General features: G+C 32.9%; 1 protein-coding gene across 1 annotated transcript; it reads left to right on the top strand.

Moving 5' to 3' along the window:
* Positions 1 to 23,979: 23,979 nt before the first annotated feature.
* Positions 23,980 to 24,645, top strand: YPK2_2 (Serine/threonine-protein kinase; the record flags this gene model as incomplete). The annotated part of the gene is made up of 2 exons (XM_066122143.1): positions 23,980 to 24,369; positions 24,439 to 24,645. 2 exons carry the CDS (start codon positions 23,980 to 23,982, stop codon positions 24,643 to 24,645), a joined length of 597 nt encoding a protein of 198 aa, XP_065972769.1.
* Positions 24,646 to 25,957: the final 1,312 nt, after the last annotated feature.

The following is a 25,957-nucleotide window of genomic DNA, read 5'->3' as shown; positions in this document are numbered from 1 at the left end:
AAACTTAACGAAATTAAAAGAGATTAAATATATTAATTAAGCGCTTATAAATAGACTAGAATATACGATTATTACTTCTCTTTTTTTAAAGGGTATAAAAAGACTCTTAAAGCTTTTAATAGAACTCTAAAAACGCCTATTCTTTTATTAAAGAATTATATAAGATATCTTCTTATAAAAGTTATATAAGGCTAAAAAACTATAAGCACTTATTCGTTTTATAATATATTAAAATATAATAATAAGGCTAATAATATATTAGATTTATAAAAATAATTAATAAACTACGAAATTAATTCCTAAAAACCTATACTAATAGTATCTTATAAAATAATAGGACTAGTAATAGGTATATTTACTTTTCTATTATATAATCTTATAATTATAGTTAAGTATAAGCTTAAAGTTTTAGCTAAGTAAAAGTAAGGTAAAAAGCTATTAGATATTAGTAAATATAAGATTATTTTTTTAGTTTTTAAGGTTACTTTATAACCCTACTTTAAAGTAAAAAACCTTAATTTTTATACGCGAGTACGTTATACTTAATACTAGAGAGTATATAAATTACTTTACTTTACTAATCTCTTATTAAACTTATTTAATTAAATAAGAAGTATTAGGTATAAATTATAAGAGCTACGTTATAAGAATATAAGATTAATTAAACTTAATTAAATTAAGTATTATAAGAAATTTATAAAGAAGGTAATAATAATTAAAATATTACCTATTATAAATAAAAAGGGTAATTAAAAGTAAGATTAAAATAAAAGAAAAGAGTTTCTTCTTTTAAAGAATTTATATTTTAAATTTTAATTAATTAATTTATTTACCTATAGAAAATAAGAGGCGCGATAGATTTATTAAAGATTTAGCCTTAATTTTACCTTTATTATAACTTTTTTTAGCTTATAAGCTACTTTCTATTATTACTTAAATAAATACGCTTATATTTATTAAACTTCTTTTATTAAACTCTTATTATTAGCTTATAATAATATAATAACACTTAAATACTCTTTTTCTTTTAATCTCTTAAAAGCTAATATTAGCTTAAAATATTTAAAAGACCTTAAAGTTTAACCTTTTTTCTTATTATATTAAGCTAATTTAAAACTATTAAACTTAAACTTAAACTTTAAACTTAACTTTATACCTTTATTTATAAAAGATCTCTCTCTTAATTTTATATATTTATTAAAGAACGTTTTACCTTTATTTTTACGTTTATTAATTAATTTAAACTTAAGAGAAGAGAAGATTAAGAAATTACCTTTATTTTTATTACTAAGAATTATAAACTCTTTAAGCTTTTATTTTATAAGAGAAGTAAAAGAAATTTTATTTATTAAATACCTTAAAGATAATTTTACCTAAGATTACGTTAATTATTATAATATTATAATAGTATTAATAAAAGTATTAAAATATATAAATACTTTAACCTAAGTATATTTTATATAAGATTTAAGGGGAAGAGTAATAATATAATATAAGAACTTAAATTATAAGAATAAAAGATAAGACGCGCTTTTAGTAAAGTTTATTAGAAAGTTTTTAAACCTTAACCCTTATTTAAAGGTAATTATAAAATAAAAGATATTTTATTTTATTAGAGAAAAGAGAGAGTTATTAATAGCTTATATTTAAAGAGTAAAGAACTTAATAATAAAAGTAAAGATAAATGTAAGATAAATATTACTTATTAACTTTATTACTTATTTAATAGATAAAGAAATAAACGCTTAGCTTTAAAAGTAAGTATTAAATAAGCTATTTACTTTAAATAAGTAAATATAAGAGATAATTATTAAAGGTTTAATAATAGTAAATCTTAAGATTATTCTTTATAATTATCGCTTATTTACCTTAAAAAAGATTATAAGATAATATAAGAAATTAACCCTAATAATAAGTATAAACTTAATTCGCGTATTAATAGACTATTAAATAAAATAAGATAAGTAATAGGTTAAATAATAAGTAAAAAGAGATAAGAAAATATTTAAACTTATTAAGTAATTAAAAGTATTTAAGGTTTAAATAAACCTAAAATTATTAAGATTATATAAATAATATAAAAGGCTTAATTATTATACTTAAAACTTAAATAGGTAAATAAGAGGTAATTATATAAACTCTTTTTATATTAATAATAATTTAAACCTAAGAAATAAGACTTTAATATTATTAGCTTTCTCTTTTAAAAATAACGTATAAAAAGACTTAAATTATTTTTAATATTTCTCTTATAAGAAGTAAGAATATATAAAATATAGCTATAAAAATAAGAATAAATACTTACTTAAAAAGTTTAAAAAGAGACGAGAATTATAATAATAAAATGCTTAATAAATAAGAAGAGATAAATACTAGAAGCTAAATATAAGGCTATAATTAAATTACATAAAAGATTTAAGATAAGGGTATTAAAAGATAATTCTATTATTAGAATATACGCTTAAAGAACTAATAATATTACGGTTATTTTAAACTTATATAATTAATTTATAAAGTTATAAATTCTCTTAAGTAAAGAAAATAAATAAAAGAATAAAGAGTATAAACGTAACTATAAAGAATAAGAGTAAAGTTAAGAAGATTTTTAATCTTTAAAGATTATTAAATAAGGTAATAAAACTATCTTAAAAACCTAAAGTTTATTTTAATAATTAAAGTTAAAAGAGAATAAAAAAACTTTTAAATTTTAAAACGCTAAAGAAATAAGCTCTAATAAATGTAAGCCTATTTTAACCTTTATAGTTAATATTATTACTATAAAAAATAATATTAAATAAATTTAAGAGGTTAAGGCTAATAATATAATTACACTTAAAGAGACTAAGTAAAGCTTTCTATAAGTTAAAGTTAAGTCTAATACCTTAAATAGTTCTATTATTACTTATTTTAGTTTTAACTATTATACTTTTTATTAAGGTATCTTTACTTATAAAGAAAATATAAATAAAGAAGGTATCTTCTTTTAAATATAAGTTAAAACTAAAAAAGATTAAAGTAATAAAGGAATATTAGGTTTTAGCTTTTAATCTAGGAAAATAAATAAGAGATACTAGGTTTAATATTAATATTCTATAACTTCTTTAACTAGCTTTTATCTTATAATAATAAATAATACACTTAATATAGTATTATAAGAAGCTAAAAAGTAACTTAATTAAGGCTATTATAAATAGCCTTATTATACTCTTTTAAGATATTATTAAACTAAAATACCTATTTAAAGCATTTATAGTATTAAGCTATTTTAATCTTATAGCTTATAATAATATAGCTAAGCTAAAGAGGTAAGTTATATTAATATTAGAATATATTATTACCTATTTAAAAGAATATTAATCTAGTTTTATTCTAATAAATAAAGAATTAAGTGTAAAACTAATAAGTTATTATTTTATAATAAAGTATAATCTTTTATTAATATAATTAAAAGAAAAGAAACCTATTTATATAATAAATAATATAAAACACTTTATTATAGCTTATACTTATATTAATATAATAATAAAAGAAATTCTAGCTTTAATAAAGTTCTATATTATAAAAGCTTAATAGAATTAAAAAGTACTTTTAAGAAAGACTTAATTACGTTAAATATACGTAGTAAAGTATTATATAAAAGAGAAATTAACTATTATTAAAGTAAAAGGTTAAACTTAAATAATACCACTTTACTTATATTTAAATATATTTATTTAAATACATTTAAAGTAATTATTAATAAGAATAAACTTTAATAAGAACGTAAAGTTTATAGAGAATAATTATAAGATTATTAAAGAAGTAAAAAAGATTCTTAAAGAATTAAATAAAGAAGTTTATAAACGTATAAAAAAAATAAAGTTAAGAAACTTAAAGTTAAAAAAATAACTATTATAAGTAATTATACTAATAATTATTCGCGGGAATTACTTAAACTTAATAATTATAAATTAAACGCGAATTAATTAAAATTAAACTTAAAATAAAGACTATTAAAATAAAATATTACTTAATATAACTTAAATAACTTTTATAATCTTTATAATTAAACGGTAAAGACTAAATAATTATAATTTATAAACGGGATAAAGTTATAAGCCTTAATTCTTTAAAACTTAAACCCTTATAAGTTATTATTAAATAATTATTAGGTAAAAATAAAATTAGCTTTATATTACCCTTAAACTTATACTATAAAACCTATTAATATTACCTAAAATATTACCTAAAAATAAGTAACCTAACGTTTAATTACATAAAATTAAAGATTATTTAATACTAGAGTTTATTATTACTTAAATACCCGTAAAATAGAGAATAAATAGACTATAATTTCTTTATAATTAAATAAGGTAAAATTATCTTATAATAATTTCTTAAAGAAAGAATATTATAACTTTAATAATAATAAAACTAAAAAGAATTATATAATAACTTAAATAATATTAATTAAATTAAAATAAAAGAAGAATAAAAATAATAAGAGAGACTTAAATAAACCTTATAATAATAAGAGAATACTATTAAATCTACTAGATATATTTACGAATATTTTAAGTGTAAGAGAGTTAAATAAACTAATTAAAGATATATCGCGATATTTAAGTTAATAGATTTATATAAAAAAACCGAAAATTAAAAGAGACCCTTTACTAAAGTAAAATCCCTATATAAATCTAATATTACTATTCTTAAAAAAAGGTAAATAGAATAACCCTCCTTATTTTTTAACCTTAAACGAATTTTATATAAAGAGCCGAATTAATTAACGGTAAAACGCACCTAAATATAATAAAGCTTTAATTTATATAGAAAATATAAAATCTAAGGTTTACCTCTTAAAAAATAAAAAACCTTATATAAATACGAATTTCTTAGACTTACTAAAAGGTATTAAGTCTAATAGCCTTTATTTTAGGGACTTAAAGAAATTTATTATAGCTTATAACCTTAACTTTATTTAAATATAATAGAATATAGCTAGGCTTTAATTTATATAGGAAATCTAGAATTTAAGGTTTATCTCTTTAAAAAGTAAAAACCCTATATAAATAACGAAAATCTTTAATTATCCCTAAAAGTAAAAGCTAAAACTCTTTATTTTAAAGGCTTACCCTTAAATATAATATACTATTTAAATTAAAATAATTTATTACCACGCTTTTATTTTAATTACTTAAAATATACACGAATATAAAGTAAGTCTTTTATATTATTAGTATCTTAAAGTAATAGTTTATACTAGGTATTATTATAAAAAGTATTATTTAAAAGTTATTACTCTTATAATCTTAGAGTTATAAAGAAGCGTAAAGATTTAGCGTTAATTAATACTTTAAAGAAAGATAAGGTAAATATAAATATACTAAAACGTAACCTTACTTTAATTTATATAAGAAAATTAAATTTAAAGGCTTACCTCTTATAGTTTTAAAATCTATATATAAATTATCTATTAATTACGTAGCCTTATAAAACTATAGTTTTATAGTTTAAGAATTCCTATATTACACTTAAAAATCTAATAAAAGATAATAATTAACGCTTTATAATTATAAGGCTATACTATATTTATAGAGATTATTTTATTACTAATATTAAAGGTATTTATATAATAAACTTATTATAATATTATATTCCTTTAATTTTTAGGGTACTTCTTAAAAAGCGTAAATAATATTAATATAATAGCTTATATTAAGAATTTTTACGTAAGGTTTTTTCTACTATAAAGTAAGCTAGAATTATTTAAAGAGAAAACTCTTCTTAAATTATATTAATCTTATTTATAAATAAGCTAAGCTTAAAGGAATATTAAATAGTATATAATTATTATAATATTAATAGTAAAACTATTAAATTTAAATATTCTTATTATAATATAAAAGTAAATTTAAACTTAATATATTATAAGCGCTTTATTATTTTCTTTTAAGCTAATACCTTAAATAGGTTTTAAGCTATTAAGATTAACCTAATAAATAAATATAAGATAGCTTTTACTAGGTTAAATGAAATATTTTAATATAATAATATACCTTAAGGCTTAATAGAATTACTAGTTACTTATATTAAATTTAAGGATATAACGCTTAAACACTTATTCTTTAAAGATAAAATAAAACTAGAGTTAATTTTAGGGTATATAAAAGATATTTACACTTTATTTTTTATTTACGTTAATAATTATTACTTAAAATTAAAGACGTGGGAAAACTACTTTAACTTTTTATAAAAGAGGTATTTTCTAAGAGTAATATAAGCTTTTATTAAGCTTAATAAACGTAAGATAAAGCTTTTCGCTTTAAGCGTAAATTATATAAATTATTCCTTAAAGAAAGAAAGGATTTAACTAACACGTAAATATAGGGATTAATTTACCTTAATAGTAAAATATTTTTAATAAAGACTATTATAATTATAAAATAAAATTCTAATACTTATTTATTTAACTTTATTTTTAAGAAAGTTTATTTTAAGTTAAGTTAATTTAATTTTTATTATTAAAGAAGTGTTTTTTTATAAAGTTTTAAAAACTATAAAGATAAAAAGGGAATTAATATAATACTAAAAGGTTCTTAAAGATAACCTAACTTAAATATTAAAGGCTTAAAACGTGCTCTTAAAAATTTATAATAGTATTTAAATAAATGTAATATTTAAAGCGCGTTTAAGGTTTTAATTTTACATGGTAATAAGCGCCTTAAACACAGGTATAAAAGAAGTTTTATTTTAAATAAAGAATACTAAACCTAGCACTTTAATATTAAATAATAACTTCTTAAAGGTTAAAATTATTATATAGCTTTTTTATAAGCTAATAAATACGAAAAAAAGATATATTATACCTAAGAAAAAGATATATATAATTATAGTAAAATTAAAGAAAATATAATAGCTAATAAAGAGTTTACTATTCCCTTTAAAGGTATATATAAATTATAAAGGTATTATTAACTTAATAGTAAGTATAATAAAAGTATATAAAAAAGTAGCTTAATAAATTAATATACTATAAAAGTTAAACGTAAAATATATTTATTAAGCTAATACTATAAAGATTATAAAGATTATTAATAGAATATTAAGAATACTAAATAGCTTAAGATTAAAACCTCTATTAGTAAAGAGAAGAATAAGAGTAAAAGTTACTTTTATAATAATAGATTAATTAATTTAAATTTTAATAAATATAAATATTAAAGAATTAATTCTACTTAAAGAAAGCTTTTTAAATAAAAATATAATATAAGAACTAACACGTAAACTTAAGAGATAGTTTAAATTATAATAATATAAAGAAGTATTAATTACTATTATTTATAAATACTAAATTATTTCTATTAAATAAAGGAAACTTATTAGGCGTTACTCTTTAAAATATAAAATTATTAGTTAAATACTTTATTATTTAAAGTAGAATAAATCTTTAATAAAATATACTCTTATAAAGAATATACTAATAAGAATCTAATAGGCTTATAATACTTTAGAATATTTTAGGCTAAAAATTACTATATAAAAACTATAAAGGAGATTCTTTTAGCTAGATTAATTAAAAGATATAAAAACCTATTATTATTCTTATCTAATATACTAATAAACTAAAAGACGCTTATTAAAAGCTAATTTTAAGATAATTATTATTTTAAAACTATAGAACTTAATAGCTATAAATTATTTAAGTCTTATTACACTTATAACTTAAAATAAAGACGCTTATATATTAATAATAATAGATTATATAACTTAATTTATTATAACTTAATCCTATAATAAAGCTATTAAAAGTATAATTACTAAGACTTAAAATAAGTGCTAGAGATTAATTATAGGATAATTAAGGAAAATCTATTATAATAATAGATTTTACTTTAAGAATTTAAACTTAAAAGTAATATCTTAAAAACACGAAACGAAGATTACGTTTAAACTAGTATTTTATTTATTTACTATAAAACTTATTAAATAAAATATACGCTTAATTAAGAGCTAACTAATAAAGTAAGCTATAAAGAGAGAAGGTATATTATTAGAATTATAAAATTAAATATTACTAACTATTATAATAAACCTTAATAATAGATATATATTTATTATAAGAGCTAGCTTAATAATAGTAATATTAGAATTTAAATTATACTTATAATATAAGAGAGTAAAAGATTTAATTTTAAATAAAGAAATATTATTAGAGAAAGAATTAGTATAAGAAACTAATTTAATATAAATTAATTTCTAAGAGAAGAAAAGAGAATATATTTATACCTAAAAAATTAAAGCTATTACTAATAAAAGCTTACGAAATATTCTATGATTATTTCACGTAAATAATTTAATTTAAAAGAAACTAAATAAAAAGAATAAATTAAAAGGGAAGTTTTATAAGATATAAGAAAATCTTTTATAAGTAATTATAATAATATCTTTAATATTCTATAAAATTAAATTAATAAAGAGAGGTCTATTATAAAAAGTTCATATAAATAACTTAAAATAATTTATTCTATAATTAGAATAATTAAAGCTATTAAGGTTTAATTATTAGGATTTAATTAATTAAAACTTGAAATAAATAAAGCTTAAAAGGGAATAATATATAATAAATTTTAAAAGAGAGCTTAATATAGTATTAAGGTTAATACTAGTTTTCCTCCCCCCTAACCTATTAAAGAGAAAAGTAGACTGTTACGAACCAAGGGTACCTGAAGCAGTTGGCCGGCATTATGGGCCGCCAGCATGTAGACAAGAATAGGGCCCAACGGGATCGCAGGTTACGTGAGGGGATTAAATGGGATTAGTCTGATTTAACTTAATGGATTAGAAGGGATTAACCTAATCTAGCACGGGGGATTAGATGGGATCTATCTAATCTAGGACTATAATAGAGAGATAGACGGGTACTTAAGGAGGAGGTATTCCCGTAGCTAAGTAGTCTAGATCTCTATTAATTAATCTAAGCAATAGTTTTACTATTAAGAGTTATACTCTTAACGGCCTTATTATAATACTACTTAAAAAGCTACTCTATAACATTTAACCTAACTTACTTCCTAAGAAATAGACCTACTATGCCTTAAAACCTAAGCTACCGTTACATTTTAATTAATTCTATTTAGTAAGTTACCTTAAAACTTTAAGTAGTAATAACTTTTAAGATGTCTACTTTAAGCGAAAAGACTACTAACCCCGGGGAGATAATAAAGTACCTTTATAATAAGATTACCGAGCTTAAGAAGCAGAATCGACAGCTTCTTAACCGATAGAATAATCTCTACGAAAAACTTAAGGCACGAGAAGAGGAACTTATAGCAGTTTAAAATCTCACACCTATATCCTCTATTAATAATAACATGCTAAATTCCCTAAGCCTAAATCATACGATGGTTATAAGGGTGATGTGAGGAACTTTCTCACATAAGCCTAAGCTTACCTACGAGTCAACGAAAAAATCTACATAACACCTAAGTTACAGATTCTTTGTATTAGTAACCTCTTAACTGGGAAAGCAATAGAATGGTAGGAGCTAACCCTTCGCGTACATCTTAAGTATAGCGCTAAAGTTAAAGTGGAAGTTATTTACATCTTCTTTAATTACAAAACCTTTAAAGAACAACTTCTCGCTGCATTTAGAAACTCTAATAAGCATAAAGAAGCTACACGATAACTTACTTGACTTAAGCAAACCGGATCTATAGCTTATTACGCTAGGGAGTTTAAACGCATCGCAGTAAAACTTAACTAGAATACTAAACCTAAAATAGAAGTTTTCTATTAAGGACTTAAAGAAGAAGTAAAGGATAACATTTATTAAGAAGATTATCTTAAGTTATTTAACGACTTCGTTAAAATGGTTATTAAGGCAAATAACCGTTTATACGAGCAACGTTACGAAAAAAGTTACAGGAAATTTGGATTATATACTAGGTTTAATAAACCTAATAGTAGCAAGCTACGCCGAATATTAATAGTATACAGGTACCACGCTAAACTTATAGAACTTAACGCTACAAATAAGGAAAAGGGGAAGACTTATTATAATTATAGTAAGACTAGACACTTTACGAATAAATGTAAAGCCTTAAAAAAGCCATAGAAGCTAATTCCTAAAGGCAGGAAGCTTTATACCGTAAACCGAGAAGACTTACCTACGCGAAATCTTAGTGTAGTAAGTAATAAAGGAAGCCTTACGTTAGCAAATAATATTAGTTTAAATAAAGATTAGGAATTTAAAACCTAACTAGTACCCAATAACTTTTAGGAATACTAGACACCCTCACTAAAAAGTAAACCTTTACTAGAACGAATCTAAGAAGAAGAGAATTATTTAACTAAGAAAGATAAACCTAAAATTAAATATAGACTCCTTAACTAGACCTTTTATTACAATAATAATTGCTACACGCACCTTAGTAGCAAGTAAGGTAGCGAATAGTTTCCACGAGAATAAAAGGAAAGGAGAATAACCCTTATAATACAACCGAAATTACGATAAACCAATTTAAAGATATTAAACGGGAAATTATACTATGCTAAGAATAACGCACACACTATTCGAATTACGCCCTTATAATCCGAGGAAGGAAACTATGTAACTACGAGTAACTTACTTAGTCTAAGTTCGATTAACATAAATAGTAGATCAAGTAATCACTAAGAAAGCTTTAATAAGACGCTGGAAGATAATCGCTAATAACAGCGCTTAGAGATACGCGCTAAATAATAATAAGAGGAGAGAAATAATAATTTAGGAAATAACAGCCGTCGTTACAATTAAGACTAATTCCTTAACGGAGATCTAACAGGTCTCTATATATTACAAATATTAGTAGTACTATACACCTCATAGTTAATATAACTATAATAGGAAGAAAGATCCAAGCAATAATTAATAGCAAAGCATAAGGAAATTTTATCTCGTTAAATCTCATTAACAGATTACGATTACCTTAGACACCTAAAGACGAGCCCTACCAACTTATAACTATAGAAGGAATTACGGTAAAGTATAGCCACAGAGTAGTCGATATAAAGATCGCGTAGCTTCTTATTAACATATAAGGCACGAAACACTAAGTTACACTAAATATTATAGTGATCTTAAAACACGATGTTATATTAGGGATACCCTAATTGCAAGCAAGCAATTCACGAGTTAATTAGAGAACCAGCTAACTTTAATAGGATTTACTAGAATACGGTTACGAAGCTAAGAGCGGCCTACGAAGAGTACCTTACTTGGACTACAATAGGCCTCTAGGAATATATGTGATTACTAGAGAGCTAAAAGCTAAGACAACGGAGATTCCCGAGAAATACTTATAATATAATAAGCTATTTAGCGGAGAGCTAGAAATAGGATTACCAGAGCATTTACGCTAGGACTATAAGATTAAACTCTAGCCTGGTACTAAACCAACGTTTAATAAGATTTATCCTTAGAACCCTAAGTAAAACAAGGCGCTTAAGGAGTATTTAAAGGACATGTTATAGAAGGGATATATAAGACTATTAAAGTCCCTAGTAGAATACCTAATTCTATAGGTACTAAAGAAGAACGGGAAACTATAACTATATATTAATTACTAACACTTGAATAAGATTATAATTAAGAATTAATACCCGTTACCGCTTATAACGGAAATTAAAGATAAAGTTAGAAAAGCCAAATAGTTTACCACACTTAACTTAAAAGAAGCCTATAACCTTATACGAATAAAAGAAGGCTATAAGTGGATAATAGCATTTTAAACTAGTAGAGAACACTACGAATATCTAGTAATGCCTTTTAGGCTTACTAATGCACTAGTAACCTTTTAAAGAATAATTAATATAATCTTATAGAAATAACTAGGAGTGTTTATAGTTATATACTGTTACGACCCAGTCACAGGCTGCAGCGTAGGCCGCAGGATGGGCCGGTTGCATGAGCCACCCAGTGGCTCAGGGCACAGCGGGTGACGGATTAATGGTCGGGACGGGCCGCCAATGAGGAAGAGTTCACTGACTGTTCAGTGAACTCTAGACGAACCAGTAGCACGCATGTAACCATAGTTCACCAGGACTTCAGTGAACAATGGGTGAACACCGTAGTATATAGGGACCCCCAAATTCGCTTCATAGATAGACTCTAGCTCCTTAGCTTTCAACACACAGATCATTACATTGACTAAGCTTCGCTTACAACTCTTTGACTCTGATCACTTGGTTACGGTCTACGACCTATTACCAACGTAACACCCAACTGCTCAGATTGACTGCCCTAGTGGCTCTGCCAACATAAACTACGACCTAGTTTATCCCTTGGGAACCTAGCGTTACACGTCGAAGACTCCTATTGGACCTTCCGTGCAACAGTCGTTACACGTTGAAAGCTCTTGTTCAGACTACTACTGCGTCACTCTGAGCAATATCTGATAACTGTCAAACATGGCACCACGCGAGGCTACTACCGCATCTGGATCGAACGAAACTCGGGAGGGGCCACCAACCATCTCTGCTCACGAGATGCTCGCTGAGATCATACGCCTCCGCGAACGGGTTCAACAGATGGAAGAAGAACGACAGGAACAAGCCACGGCTGCTGCCACAATTAAAAAGGACTTGGGAGAAATCCTCAGACCCAGGGCGCCGGGACCGTACGACGGATCCCCGGGTGCACTTCAAGGATTCCTCACTCAACTCAGGGCTTACCACCGACAATTCCCAAACAAAATGGAAGAATCCTCTGCCAAGGTACTTCACGCAGGAGGATGTATGACGGGAATAGCACTAGCATGGTTTGAACCCATCATGAGGGACTACCTTAACAAGGAAAAAGACGACCGCGAAAACGAAACCAACACCATTTTCGAAAGTTACGATGAGTTCGAAAAAGCCATCAAGAAAGCCTTTGGAACAGTTGATGAAGCTAGAGCTGCCGAGTACCATATCGACGGACTCAAGCAGAAAGGATCGGCATCCGATTATGCCGCTCGCTTCAGACAACTCGCATCTCAGCTTGACTGGGAGGACGAACCTCTTATGTCAGCATTCTATAAGGGACTCAAGGAAGAAGTTAAAGATGAACTCTATAGAGAGAACAGGCCAGACAATTTATCGGACTACATCGCTATGACGGTACGGATCGACGACAGACAGTATCAGCGACGCATACAGAAAAAACAGGGTAAAGGAACCTGGAACCCTACTAAAGGAAAGAGTTACCAAGCCAATCAACGCAGGAAGCGGGACGAACCTATTGCCTATGGTCACACTCTTAATCCTGGACGAATGGAGCTTGACGCTACCAAAAAAGATGACAAAAAGGAAAAGAAGTGTTATAATTGCGGAAAACCAGGACATTTCGCCAACAAATGCAAGAAACCCAAGAAAGAATGGAAGCCAGTACCAGAAGGAGGTAAGAAACAGCTCAATGCTACTAACCAACAGAAGATCGAAATCTACGAACCAGAGGTAGAGCACAAAAACCTAAGCTGGACCTTCTGCTACGATAACAACTGCTATACCCACCTCAGTAGCAAACAAGGAACCGGATGGTTTCCGAAAGAACCCAAGAAGCCGAAGAAAACGCAAAGACAGATAAACCGGGCATTGGGAATCACGACACCACCACCACGAAAACCAGGACACGAAAAGCTACAAAGGATACCAACGCCGGAGCTTGAGGAAATACGCGCAGGAATTCAAGCAGCGCGACAAGCGGTACAAGAAGACCTGGACGAACAATCAGTGGAAAAAAGAACCCTTGCGATGACAGGACGAAAGGAGATTTTCGAACCAAAATCGCCAGAATATTTGAACGAAGACTCGCACCAAGAAATCCTCGATTGGGTGCGACAACAAGCAGAAGCAAGGAAGATTCGAAGGGAACAACAATATAGGGAGGAACAGGACGCACAAATCCTCACCACCCTCGATGAACCAGAAGATAGAGTAAAGGAAATGAGCGTCGACGACAACTGCGCAATCCTAGATACTCCAGAAGCGTCCGAAGACGAACAAAGCGAGGAAGAAACGCCTGCAAGGCTAACAGCCACACAAGAACAAGCTGTACAACGATATTTTCCCGCACCAACAGGAAAACATTTCGCAATCCCTATCATTGCGGTAGACACCACCACAATGTTAAGAAACCCGACACTATGGTACCCAGAAGGGGACGACCCCAGACTCTCACCAAGACATAAGGACCATACACGATTAGCATGGGCATCATGCACATTTATGATGTGTCAGGCACATTTTACAACCAAGGCACGACTGGATGCATTCCCGATCCGAATGAGAGGATATCCGATCAAAGCACCATACTTCCGATGGGAACTCCTAGAATGGAGAGTGAAGATAATCAACGATGACCAAACTATGATCTTGGAACCCGATTCAAACACACCCATCAAATGCCGAGCTCATACAGACCCTACGGATGTATGTGAATCAGACACATGCCAACTGCACGTGTATACGAAGAACAAACAATGGCATCAGTATGTGTATGAGGGAAAAATCCCAACACACAGAAGAGAGTTGTTACTCAAGTCACCTCGATGTGAAACGAAAGACCACATGGTATGCCCACTACCCAATTGTTCAGAACATATGGTAGATAAGGCCAGGGAATGGCACAAGTGGCAATGTGGCACACCAGCAGCATACAAACGGGCACAACGAGCATTAGACATACTCGAACACAAAGACCCCAGGGGAATCACAGAATCAACATACCACAATGAGCAAAGGCTGGATAAGTGGTACAACGAACAGAAGTTCAACCCCAGATGCAACAAGAAATATGCGGTAAACTGCGACAACCCAAGATGCGAGAAGCATGGAGAAATGAAAGATCAAATTTACAACCGCCTATGTCAAATGTTTAACGATGGGTTTTGCTTTAAACACCCACAGAATGGAACTGGACCTACGGAATGGTACCAGGAAATGAAACGACAGATTGCAGAAGAATCTATTCCGGAAAACTCAAAAAACGAGGCACGCCATCTGTAAAAGGGCTACAGGCTGGCATGAAAAGAAAGACGCTAATGACCCTCAACGCAACCCAGAACGGACGAAGCGATAAGATGGTATTAGACGCCGAAGTCATGGGACATCGCGTTCGCATACTTGTGGACAGTGGCGCGATGGGCAACTATATCTCACCCAGAGTTGTGAATCGTTACCAACTACCGTGGAAACACAAAGAGGCACCATACGAGTTAACTGATATCGAAGGAAAACCTTTTGATTATAATGACGGGATCATTAACAGAGAGACTGATCATCTCAAAGTACAGATTCAAGATCATTCAGAAGTGATTCAACTCGATGTTATGGACGTATCGGAACACGACCTAGTGTTAGGGTACCCATGGTTATGGGAGAGTAACCCACTGATCAACTGGAGGACAGGCCAACTGAAGTGGAACGAGACTTCAGGCCAACAGAATCAGCAGATTTCGGAAGAAAGAACGAAATTTCGTCATAACTTAGCTCACGAACAGAGTTCTGAAGAAAAAGAACCTTCAAGCAAGTTATCCAAGGACCAACGACAACAAAAGAACAATACAGAAACAACGAATACAAAGAAACGAACGATTGGATCCACCGTAACGACCCCGACGGCGCTACAAACCGGAATACGAACAACAATAAATAATAAGAAGACAAGAGCCAAGATCCGAAAGGTTATTGCCGCCTTACGGAAAGACCTCGCAAACACAAATAAGAAGCTCGAAGGAGAAAAGAACAAAAACGATAAAAACGACAAAAGCTCAATAACGAAAGAAGAAAGACTCAAAAATATCCCTAAGGAATACCGGAAATACGAAAAGCTATTCGCAGAAGAATTGGAAACCGGATTACCAGAACACAGTCAATGGGACCATCAAATCGAATTGATAGATGGAAAGTCGACAACATTTCATAAGATTTACAACTTGAACGCAAAAGAACTCGAAACGCTACGAGAATACATCGACGAGATGTTAGCGAAAGGCTACATCAGAGCATCCACATCAGAAGCTGGATACCCAGTCATGTTTGTTCCAAAGAAAAACGGGAAATTGCGGTTAGTAGTGGACTATCGACGATTGAACGCGATTACCATGAAGGATCGAACACCGTTGCCGCTTATCTCCGAATTACGAGATCGACTGCACGGAATGAATTGGTTCACCGCTCTAGATCTAAAAGGAGCATACAATTTGATTCGAATAAAGAAAGGCCATGAATGGAAAACAGCCTTCAGAACGAAGTTTGGACTATTCGAATACTTGGTAATGCCATTTGGGCTTACCAACGCACCAGCAACATTCCAACGAATGATTAACAGCGTACTACGAGAATATTTGGACAACTTTGTGGTAGTATATCTGGATGATATACTCATCTTCTCGAAAACCCTAGAAGACCACAAGACGCACGTACACAAGGTACTGCAAGCGCTACAAGACGCAAAACTATTAGTTGAACCAGCAAAAAGCAAGTTCCATACACAGGAAGTAGACTTCCTAGGACACACAATACGACCAAACGAGATACGAATGGAAAAAACAAAAATCGAGGCAGTAAGAAACTGGCCAACACCGAAGAATGTCAAGGACATACAAAGCTTTAGAGGCTTTGCGAATTATTACAGAAGATTCATCAAAAGCTACGGCGAAATCGCAGCACCCTTGGATGAACTCACCAAGAAGGATAAGCAGTGGAATTGGAACGATGAGGCGCAATGTGCCTTTGACAAGATCAAAGAACTCATCACATCCGAACCTGTTTTGAAAACCTTTGACCCAGAAAGAGAAACGGAATTAGAAACCGATTCATCAGACTTTGCTCTAGGAGCACAAGTTGGACAAAGAGACGATGACGGAAAACTGCACCCTATTGCGTTCTACTCAAAGAAACTTCACGGAGCAGAACTAAACTACCCCATCTACGACAAGGAATTCCTAGCAATCATCAATGCTTTTAAGGAATTTAGGCACTACCTTATGGGAAGCAAACACAAAGTCAAGGTGTATACCGATCATAAAAATATCTCTCATTTTGCGACGACGCAACAGTTGAACGGACGACAAATCCGATGGGCCGAATATCTTTCAGAATTCGACTATGAAATCATCCATCGAAAAGGATCCGAAAACGGACGAGCAGACGCTCTAAGTCGAAGAAGCGACTACGATACAGGAGTACCTACAGCAACAGGACAACTCCTTGAGATCAATAAAAATGGCAATTTTCAGCAGAGACAACTGAATGCCATACTAAAGGTACAAGACGGAGACCCAGTATACAAGAAAATCCAACAATGGGCAAGGAGAAAGGTCAGGTTTGCAGACACGCCAGAAGAATGTCTCACAGAACCCGGAACTATCCCAAAGTACCATGGAAAGACCTGGATACCTCCAGAACTACAAGAAGAATGCATCAAAGAAATGCATGAACACCCAGTTTACGGACACCAAGGAATCCGCAAAACACTGGACAAGATACGACGACAATACGATTTCTCAGGAATCAAGAAAATGGTCGAAAAGGTTGTCAACGAATGCATACAATGCGGAAAGAGTAAGGCTTCTCGACATAAGCCATACGGAGAATTACAACCATTACCAGTACCAACACGACCATGGGAATCGATAGCTTTCGATCATATCACGAAGCTACCAATGTCAAGAGAACCAATGACCAATGTGGAATATGACAGCATATTCGTGGTCACGGACAGACTCACAAAGTACGGATACTTTCTACCGTACAGAGAAGCAAGCAATGCAGAAGAACTTGCATATGTGTTCTTACGAACAATAGCAAGCAATCATGGGCTGCCAGAGGAAATCATATCGGATAGAGGAAGTACATTTACCTCTAAGTTTTGGCAAGCACTTATGGCACAACTTGGGACAAACCACAAGTTAAGCACTGCATATCATCCACAGACAGATGGACAAACAGAAAGGTTGAACCAGACGCTTGAACAGTATCTGCGATGCTACATCAATTATCAGCAGGATGATTGGGTAAAATGGTTACCTACAGCGCAATTGGCTTACAATAGCTCGATATCGGAATCGACAAAGCAGACACCAGCCTACGCCAATTACGGATTTAATCCCGAAGTATTCCGAACACAGCGCGAAGGACCGCAAGCAGAACGAGCAATGTTGCAAGCAGATGAACTGAAAAAATTGCATGAAGAAATGCGACGCGAATTGGAATTCGTACGAAAAAGAATGGCACAATATCATAATCGGAAAAGATTGAAGGGACCAATCTTTGGGGGGGGAGACATGGTCTACCTACTCCGACGAAACATCAAAACAACGCGACCAAGCGACAAATTGGATTACAAGAAACTAGGACCATTCGCTATCAAAAAACGAATATCGACGAACAACTACGAACTTTCATTACCAAAGACTATGAGGAATCATCCTATAGTACACATTTCACTCCTTGAAGAAGCACCAAACAATGCACCAGCAGAAGAAGACATCGAAGTCATGGACGAAACAGAGTACGAAGTGGAACGGATCCTAGACATGAGAACAAAGAACAAAACGCGCCAATATCTCATTAAATGGAAGAATTACGGAAACGAGGAAAACACATGGGAGCCTATGACTAATTTGAAGAATTGCCAGGCACTGTTGAGACAGTACCACCAGCAGCTTGCGACTCAGCGCTAAGCAACGCGCCCCAGTCTACAACATCAAAGGCACCCCAGTTTTGAGCATCACGAACAGCCTCAGACTCTTGCTGTTGAACCTGCTCCAGCTCACGCTTTCGAGCCTCCTCCTCCTCCTTCTTCCGATCCGCATCCTCCATTTCCTCCAGAGAAGCGAAATCACGACGGGCCATCTCCAGACCCTTTTCACGCAAATGACGACGCATACGCCGAAGGCGCATCAGACGATTCAAGGCCTCATCTATCTCCAACTGAGCCTTACGACGCCTTTCGATTAAAAGCTCCTCCGTTAACTCCTCCTCCTTCTCAAGCCGACGAAGCTCCTCGGTGATACGGTTTACTAGGAATACGTCAGCCAAAGACACGTCACGACAGACAAACCCCGCACGTACAATTCGCCATGGGAGCGCGAGAACTGTCACAAGAACGACCCAGGGAATAACAAAGCGCACAACGACCGATGCTTCCCACAACCCAACAAGGACCCTTCTTTTCGAAGCAACGACTACAGGGCGACACTTCAAAACCCTGCTCACGAATGAAGGCGGCGGTGGCAGCGCGGTTAGTGGTAGAACGGGATTTCTTAGGTTTTTCCACACGGTTAGACATGATGAAAGAAGGACATTACGGGGAAGCAGAGAACTTACGACCAACGGAAGAAAGGGCGACAGGACTATTTATGAAACCAGGCTTGGGTCTTGAGGACAAGACCATGGGAGAGGGGACATCGTGTTACGACCCAGTCACAGGCTGCAGCGTAGGCCGCAGGATGGGCCGGTTGCATGAGCCACCCAGTGGCTCAGGGCACAGCGGGTGACGGATTAATGGTCGGGACGGGCCGCCAATGAGGAAGAGTTCACTGACTGTTCAGTGAACTCTAGACGAACCAGTAGCACGCATGTAACCATAGTTCACCAGGACTTCAGTGAACAATGGGTGAACACCGTAGTATATAGGGACCCCCAAATTCGCTTCATAGATAGACTCTAGCTCCTTAGCTTTCAACACACAGATCATTACATTGACTAAGCTTCGCTTACAACTCTTTGACTCTGATCACTTGGTTACGGTCTACGACCTATTACCAACGTAACACCCAACTGCTCAGATTGACTGCCCTAGTGGCTCTGCCAACATAAACTACGACCTAGTTTATCCCTTGGGAACCTAGCGTTACACGTCGAAGACTCCTATTGGACCTTCCGTGCAACAGTCGTTACATATACCTTAATAATATCCTTATCTACTTAAATACCCTTAAGGAATACAAGCAACATATACATAAGGTACTATAAACTCTACAAGACAATAAACTCTTAATTAAAGCCTTAAAATGCTAGTTCCACTAGAACACTATACACTTTCTAGGGTACGTGCTTATACACGGAGAAATACGAATAAGCCCAAATAAGATTAAAACTATTAAGAAATAGCTTATATTAAAGAATTTAAAAGAAGTTAAAGGATTTATAGCATTTATAAACTTTTACCGTAAGTTCTTAAGCGGATATAAAGACATTTTATAATCTCTTATAAACCTAATAAAGAAAGAAGTTAGCTTCTAATAGAATAAACTAGAAGCTATAGCATTCTAGAAGATAAAAGATTTAATTACGTTAAAACCTATATTAAAAGCACCTAATTAGGATAAACCTTATAAGCTTAAAACGGACGCCTTAGACTTTATACTAGGCGAATAGCTTAAATAACGAGATAATTAAGGAAGATTACACCTAGTTACATTCTTCTTAAAGAAACTCCATGAACCTAAACTTAATTATAGGATCCACAATAAAGAACTCATAGCTATTATTAAGTGCTTTAAAGAATAAAGACACTATCTTATAGGAGCAAAGCATTAAATTAAGGTCTATACTAACCATAAGAATCTCATATCGTTCTTAACTATAAAGAATCTAAATAAACGATAGATCAAATGGTATGAAACCCTTACGAATTATAACTTTAAGATTATATACCGTAAAGGATCTAAAAACAAAAGAGTAAACGCGCTTAGCCGAAGAGAGAACTTAAAATCGGATAAGTAAGTAAGTAATACACCCTTACTACGCGCTATTAAGAATAGGAACCTTATGCTAGGCACCTAAGAAATTAACATAACCTAGCAAGTTAAGCCAGATAAAACATAGATATATTGGATTACATTATACATTAATAATAACAGCTATCTAGATAATTAGGAAACGAAAACGTATTTATCCAAGAAAGGCAAGACCTTCTTATACAATAAATAATAGTATATTCCTAGTACACTTTAAGAATAGCTTATTAAGGAAATATACGAGCACCTACTACACGAACATTAGGGTGTAGGGAAAACGATTAGTAGGCTAAGAAGATCGTATAACTTCCTAGAAAGCAAAAAAATGGTATAAGAAGTTATTAAGAAATGCGACACGTGTAATAAAGCAAAATTAGCGCGACACGCACTATACGAAGAATTATAACCGATATTACCACCTAAAAGAGTATAGTAAACTATTATAATAGACTTTATTATTAAACTATTAAAGTTAAAAGAACCTATAATAGGAGTAGCTTATAATAGCATTCTAGTTATTATGGATAAACTTATAAAATACGCCTACTATATTCTATATAAGGAATTAAGTAACACTAAGGACTTAGCGTATATGTTCTTTAAAACAGTTATTATATAACATGAATTACTAATAAAGCTTATATTAGATCGCGATAAATTATTCACCTTAAACTTTTAGAAATGCCTTATAGAAACCATAAAGATTAAACAAAGCTTATTAACGGCATTCCACCCACAATTAAATAGACAAACAGAAATCTTAAACCAAATACTTAAATAATATCTGCGAAGCTATGTTAACTACTAATAGAATAATTAGGTAAAATAGCTACTACTAGCATAATAGGCTTATAATAGCTCCGAAATTAACAACATAAAGATGTTACTATTTAGGGTAAACTATAGATTTAACCCTATTATTAAGACACACGCGGCACGAAATGTAAACGCATTAGTAGCTATAGCGTATATAGTAATAATAACAGAAATATAGAAACACTTGTAATAGGAATAGATATTTTTGCAGAACTAAATAAAACACTACGCGAATAAAAAGAGATTACTAGCGCTAATCCTAGAGAAGGGATATAAAGTATACCTTATTCGCAAAAACATTAAAACTAAGCGACCTAGCGATAAACTCAACTAGAAGAAGATCGGACTATTCCTTATTAAACGAAAAATCTTGAATACTAACTACGAACTATTATTACTAAATAGAATGAGAATCCATTCTATATTTTATATATTGCTACTAGAGAAAGCACTAAATAAATTTATAATCGCTATAAACATTATAATAGAAGATACTAACGAATATAAAGTTAAACGGATACTTAAAGCACGGGGAGATATAAAGAATTATTATTATCTCGTTAAATAAAAGGGATATTTAAACTCTAAAAACACCTGGGAACTAGCTAAGAATCTTACGAACTGCTTAATGTCACTTAAATAGTTCTACTAGGGAATAAAAACTTATTAGGAATAGGGAAACCTAAGTCTACTAGAAACTCAAGTATTTAATTAAGCATGTTAGATTTTAACTCTAGACGCTTCTAGGCCTTTAACTCGTTTAAACTCTCCATACTACGAGCGATTATCTCCGTAGCCTTTTATCGTAAAAATTTCTTTTAACGATAAATCCTTTATAAACGAGCTATTACTCGCTTTAAATTCTCCTTAACCAAAGCACGTTCTCTATTAAGATAATTCTTTTCGTAAAGGACACGATTATAAGCATTTAAAGACGTTCCGCCCGAATTACAGCTAGTGTAACCACGTAAAGCGTATTCGCTACACCTGTCTTTCCCTTTAGCAATAATGCACTCTTAATTATTTTTTTAACACGAATCGTAGAAAGGCATAACGAAGCTAAAGGCAGATATAAACTCGGAAAGACGTTTGCGATTAATCTTTTAGTTAGGGCGAGATCGCTATTTTAAAACACGGTTAAAAGATATTATAAAAAGAATAATAAAGAAAGAAAAAAGGGAAAAGAGAGAAAGAAAGAGAATACTTACTAAACGAAACGAAATGGCCTTAAGGATAAGACTAATAGGGGAGGAGTATTATGTTACGAACCAAGGGTACCTAAAGCAGTTGGCCGGCATTATAGGCCGCTAGCATGTAGACAAGAATAAGGCCCGACGGGATCGTAGGTCACGTGAGGGGATTAAATGGGATTAGTCTAATCTAACTTAATAGATTAGAAGGGATTAACCTAATTTAGCACGGGGGATTAGATAGGATTTATCTGATTTAGGACTATAATAAAGAGATAAACGGGTACTTAAGGAGAAGGTATTCCCGTAGCCAGGTAGTCTAGATCTTTATTAATTAATCTAAGTAATAGTTTTACTATTAAGAGTTATACTCTTAACGGCCTTATTATGATACTACTTAAAAAGCTACTTTATAGCATTTAACCTGACTTACTTCCTAAGAAACAGACCTACTATGCCTTAGAACCTAAGCCACCGTTACATAGACTTAGTTACGTTATATAGTAATATAAGAGGTAATAATACTAGGGGCACTTTAGGCACACAAGATAGAAAGAGAGAGCAATTAATACAACTAATACCCTAAATTATCATACAGGTGTCGTTCGCCTTACTCTGCGACTCCACGCTAATGAACTTTCAAAAGACGCTAAACCTGGTAAAATTGGCGGAACAACTCAAGGATTCAATGGCGTTGGGTGGTTCAATCTACAGCACGGAACAGGGAAGCTCCAGATTGGTATCGAGTTTGTCGAGAACCAAGCCAGCAAGCTCAGCATTGACGACTTTGACTTGTTAAAAGTTATTGGAAAAGGAAGTTTTGGAAAGTGATGCAAGTAAGGAAAAAGGATACAAACCGCATCTACGCCCTAAAAACGATACGGAAGGCCAAAATCATTTCCCGCTCCGAGGTGATCCATACCCTGGCTGAACGATCCGTTCTTGCTCACACAACAATCCCTTTATTGTCCCTTTAAACCTTCCAGTCACCAGAGAAGCTTTACTTCGTTTTAGCTTTCGTGAACGGTGGGGAACTGTTCTATCACCTCACAAATGAACGACGATTTGATGTAAATCGCGCCCGTTTCTATACAGCTGAACTTTTATGCGCCCTCGAGTGTCTTCATGGCTTTAACGTCATCTATCGAGATTTAAAGCCAGAGAATATCCTCCTCGACTATCAAGGCCATATCGCGCTTTGCGATTTCGGTCTGTGTAAGCTCGAGATGAAAGACGAAGACCGCACTAATACATTCTGCGGCACGCCTGAATATCTCGCACCCGAGCTTTTACTTGGTCAGGGCTATGATAAGACTGTGGATTGGTGGACGCTTGGAGTGTTGTCATATGAAATGCTAACTGGCCTACCGCCGTCTTATAACGGAGAGACCAACGAAATGTATCGAAAGATACTGTCGGAGCCTCTAAGTTCTCCAGGGAATGATGTGGTACCACCGGCAGCTAAGGATCTCTTGACCAAGCTACTTAATCGAAACCCGGCGGAACGCCTTGGAGCGAATGGCTCGGCGCAAATAATGAGGCATCCTTTCTTCCATGCTATTGATTGGAGAAAGCTTCTGGAACGAAACTATGAGCCGACGTTTAAGCCCAATGTGGTATGTTGTTCCCCCACGCCTCCTCTTGTTGGATGCTGCGTGACTGGACAGCTTGGCTGAAATATGTAGGCTAATGCCCTCGACACTACCAACTTCGCCTCCGAGTTCACAACAGAAGCACCTCAAGATTCCTTCGTTGAGGATCCTGCTCTCTCGCACACTATGCAGGATCAGTTTGCCGGCTTTAGTTATACTCGCCCTGTTGCCGGACTCAACGACGTGGGGGGGAGTATCAAGGGTCCGTCCTTTATGAATGGCTCTGAGAATCTACGATGAGCACTTGTGATGCCTGCGAATGTTGGCAAGAGAAAGAATGAAACGCTCGTGGTAGGATGGGAGAAGTTGCAGAGCGCAAGTGTTGCGCAAAAGTGGCCCAGAGTGCGCCGAATACACTATGATCTGTGAATGCAATTTCGACACGGTATGAACTATCTACACCAAAATCTCAGTTCAGTGACCCCCATGCCAATCTCCGAATTAAGATAGTAAGCATAGCTGCAGGAAGGGTCCTTGTTGATGACGGCGTCCCAAAGATGTTGTCGGGCAACGGCCCACACACCTGGTGAGGACGATGAATATCTACAATGACATCCCCAGCCGTCATCATAACGGCCAACCTCGGCCTCCGTGATCAAGCCCCACATGTTGGCCATTTTGTCCATGCACTCTTGGTACCATCCAGTGTATTCCGCCCCAGCAATATGCGCGTTACAACGCACCATCACCACGGGCCCTAGGGGTCCTGCGGTCCTTGAGCTTATGGTACTGTTTGGAAGTGAGGCAGCAGCACAGGCGCCAATGACAGCAAGTGCATATAGTCCCGGCCAAGTACGCATCTTCGTTCATATTACCAGAGCCTGCTCGGGATATTAGTCCTCCTTTTGACCATGACTGCTATTGTTAGATGAGAGGGAGAACAAACCAAGGAATACACTCTGAAGAATAGCAAAGGAGCCAGAAAATAAAAGATGGAACCCAACACAGATAGAAAAGTGCCTGGTGAAGAGGCTCTGTCATTTTCAGACTATTTGGGTTCATTCTTATACTTGCCGAAGACACGCAGACGCGCAATTTTCTACACACAAGCCAATAGCCCCATCTCAATAAAGCGGAAGTATCCCCTATACAAAACTGGTACTAATGAGTTGAAGATGGGTTATCGTACCATAAGATGCCAAAGTCCACGACGCTGCGATCCAATGCCGCTTGCAAGACAAGTGGGACTAACTGTGGCTATTTCCCGTTTTTCGTCCTGCCGGGGGCTCAATACGTCAACCTACCTACAGGTAGGTTGCATTCAGCGACGCATATGGTCCTGAAGGAATTCACCTTTTGGGTAGGCCACAGCAATAAGTCAACTAAATGAACACGGCACGGCTGGGAACTCTCGACGCAGGCTCCAGCCGACGCCGCACGCCAAGCCTTACTTGACCACTTGAATAAATTTCTCTCCCAATTTTTCAGATCCTTCTTCGGCGACGACTTCGCTCTCACCACCGCTCAAGACATCGTCAACACCACTCCCCCGGTTTGTCTCCAATGGACGTCCATCAAGAGACAGAGCAAACTCCACTACTTCGAGCAGGAC

The sequence above is a fragment of the Metarhizium acridum genome (genome assembly GCF_019434415.1).
Source record: "Metarhizium acridum strain ARSEF 324 chromosome Unknown scaffold_574, whole genome shotgun sequence".
NCBI classification, from domain to species: domain Eukaryota; kingdom Fungi; phylum Ascomycota; class Sordariomycetes; order Hypocreales; family Clavicipitaceae; genus Metarhizium; species Metarhizium acridum.
The sequence above is the reverse complement of the archived record's forward strand: the minus strand, read 5'-3'. Positions and strand labels throughout refer to the sequence as shown.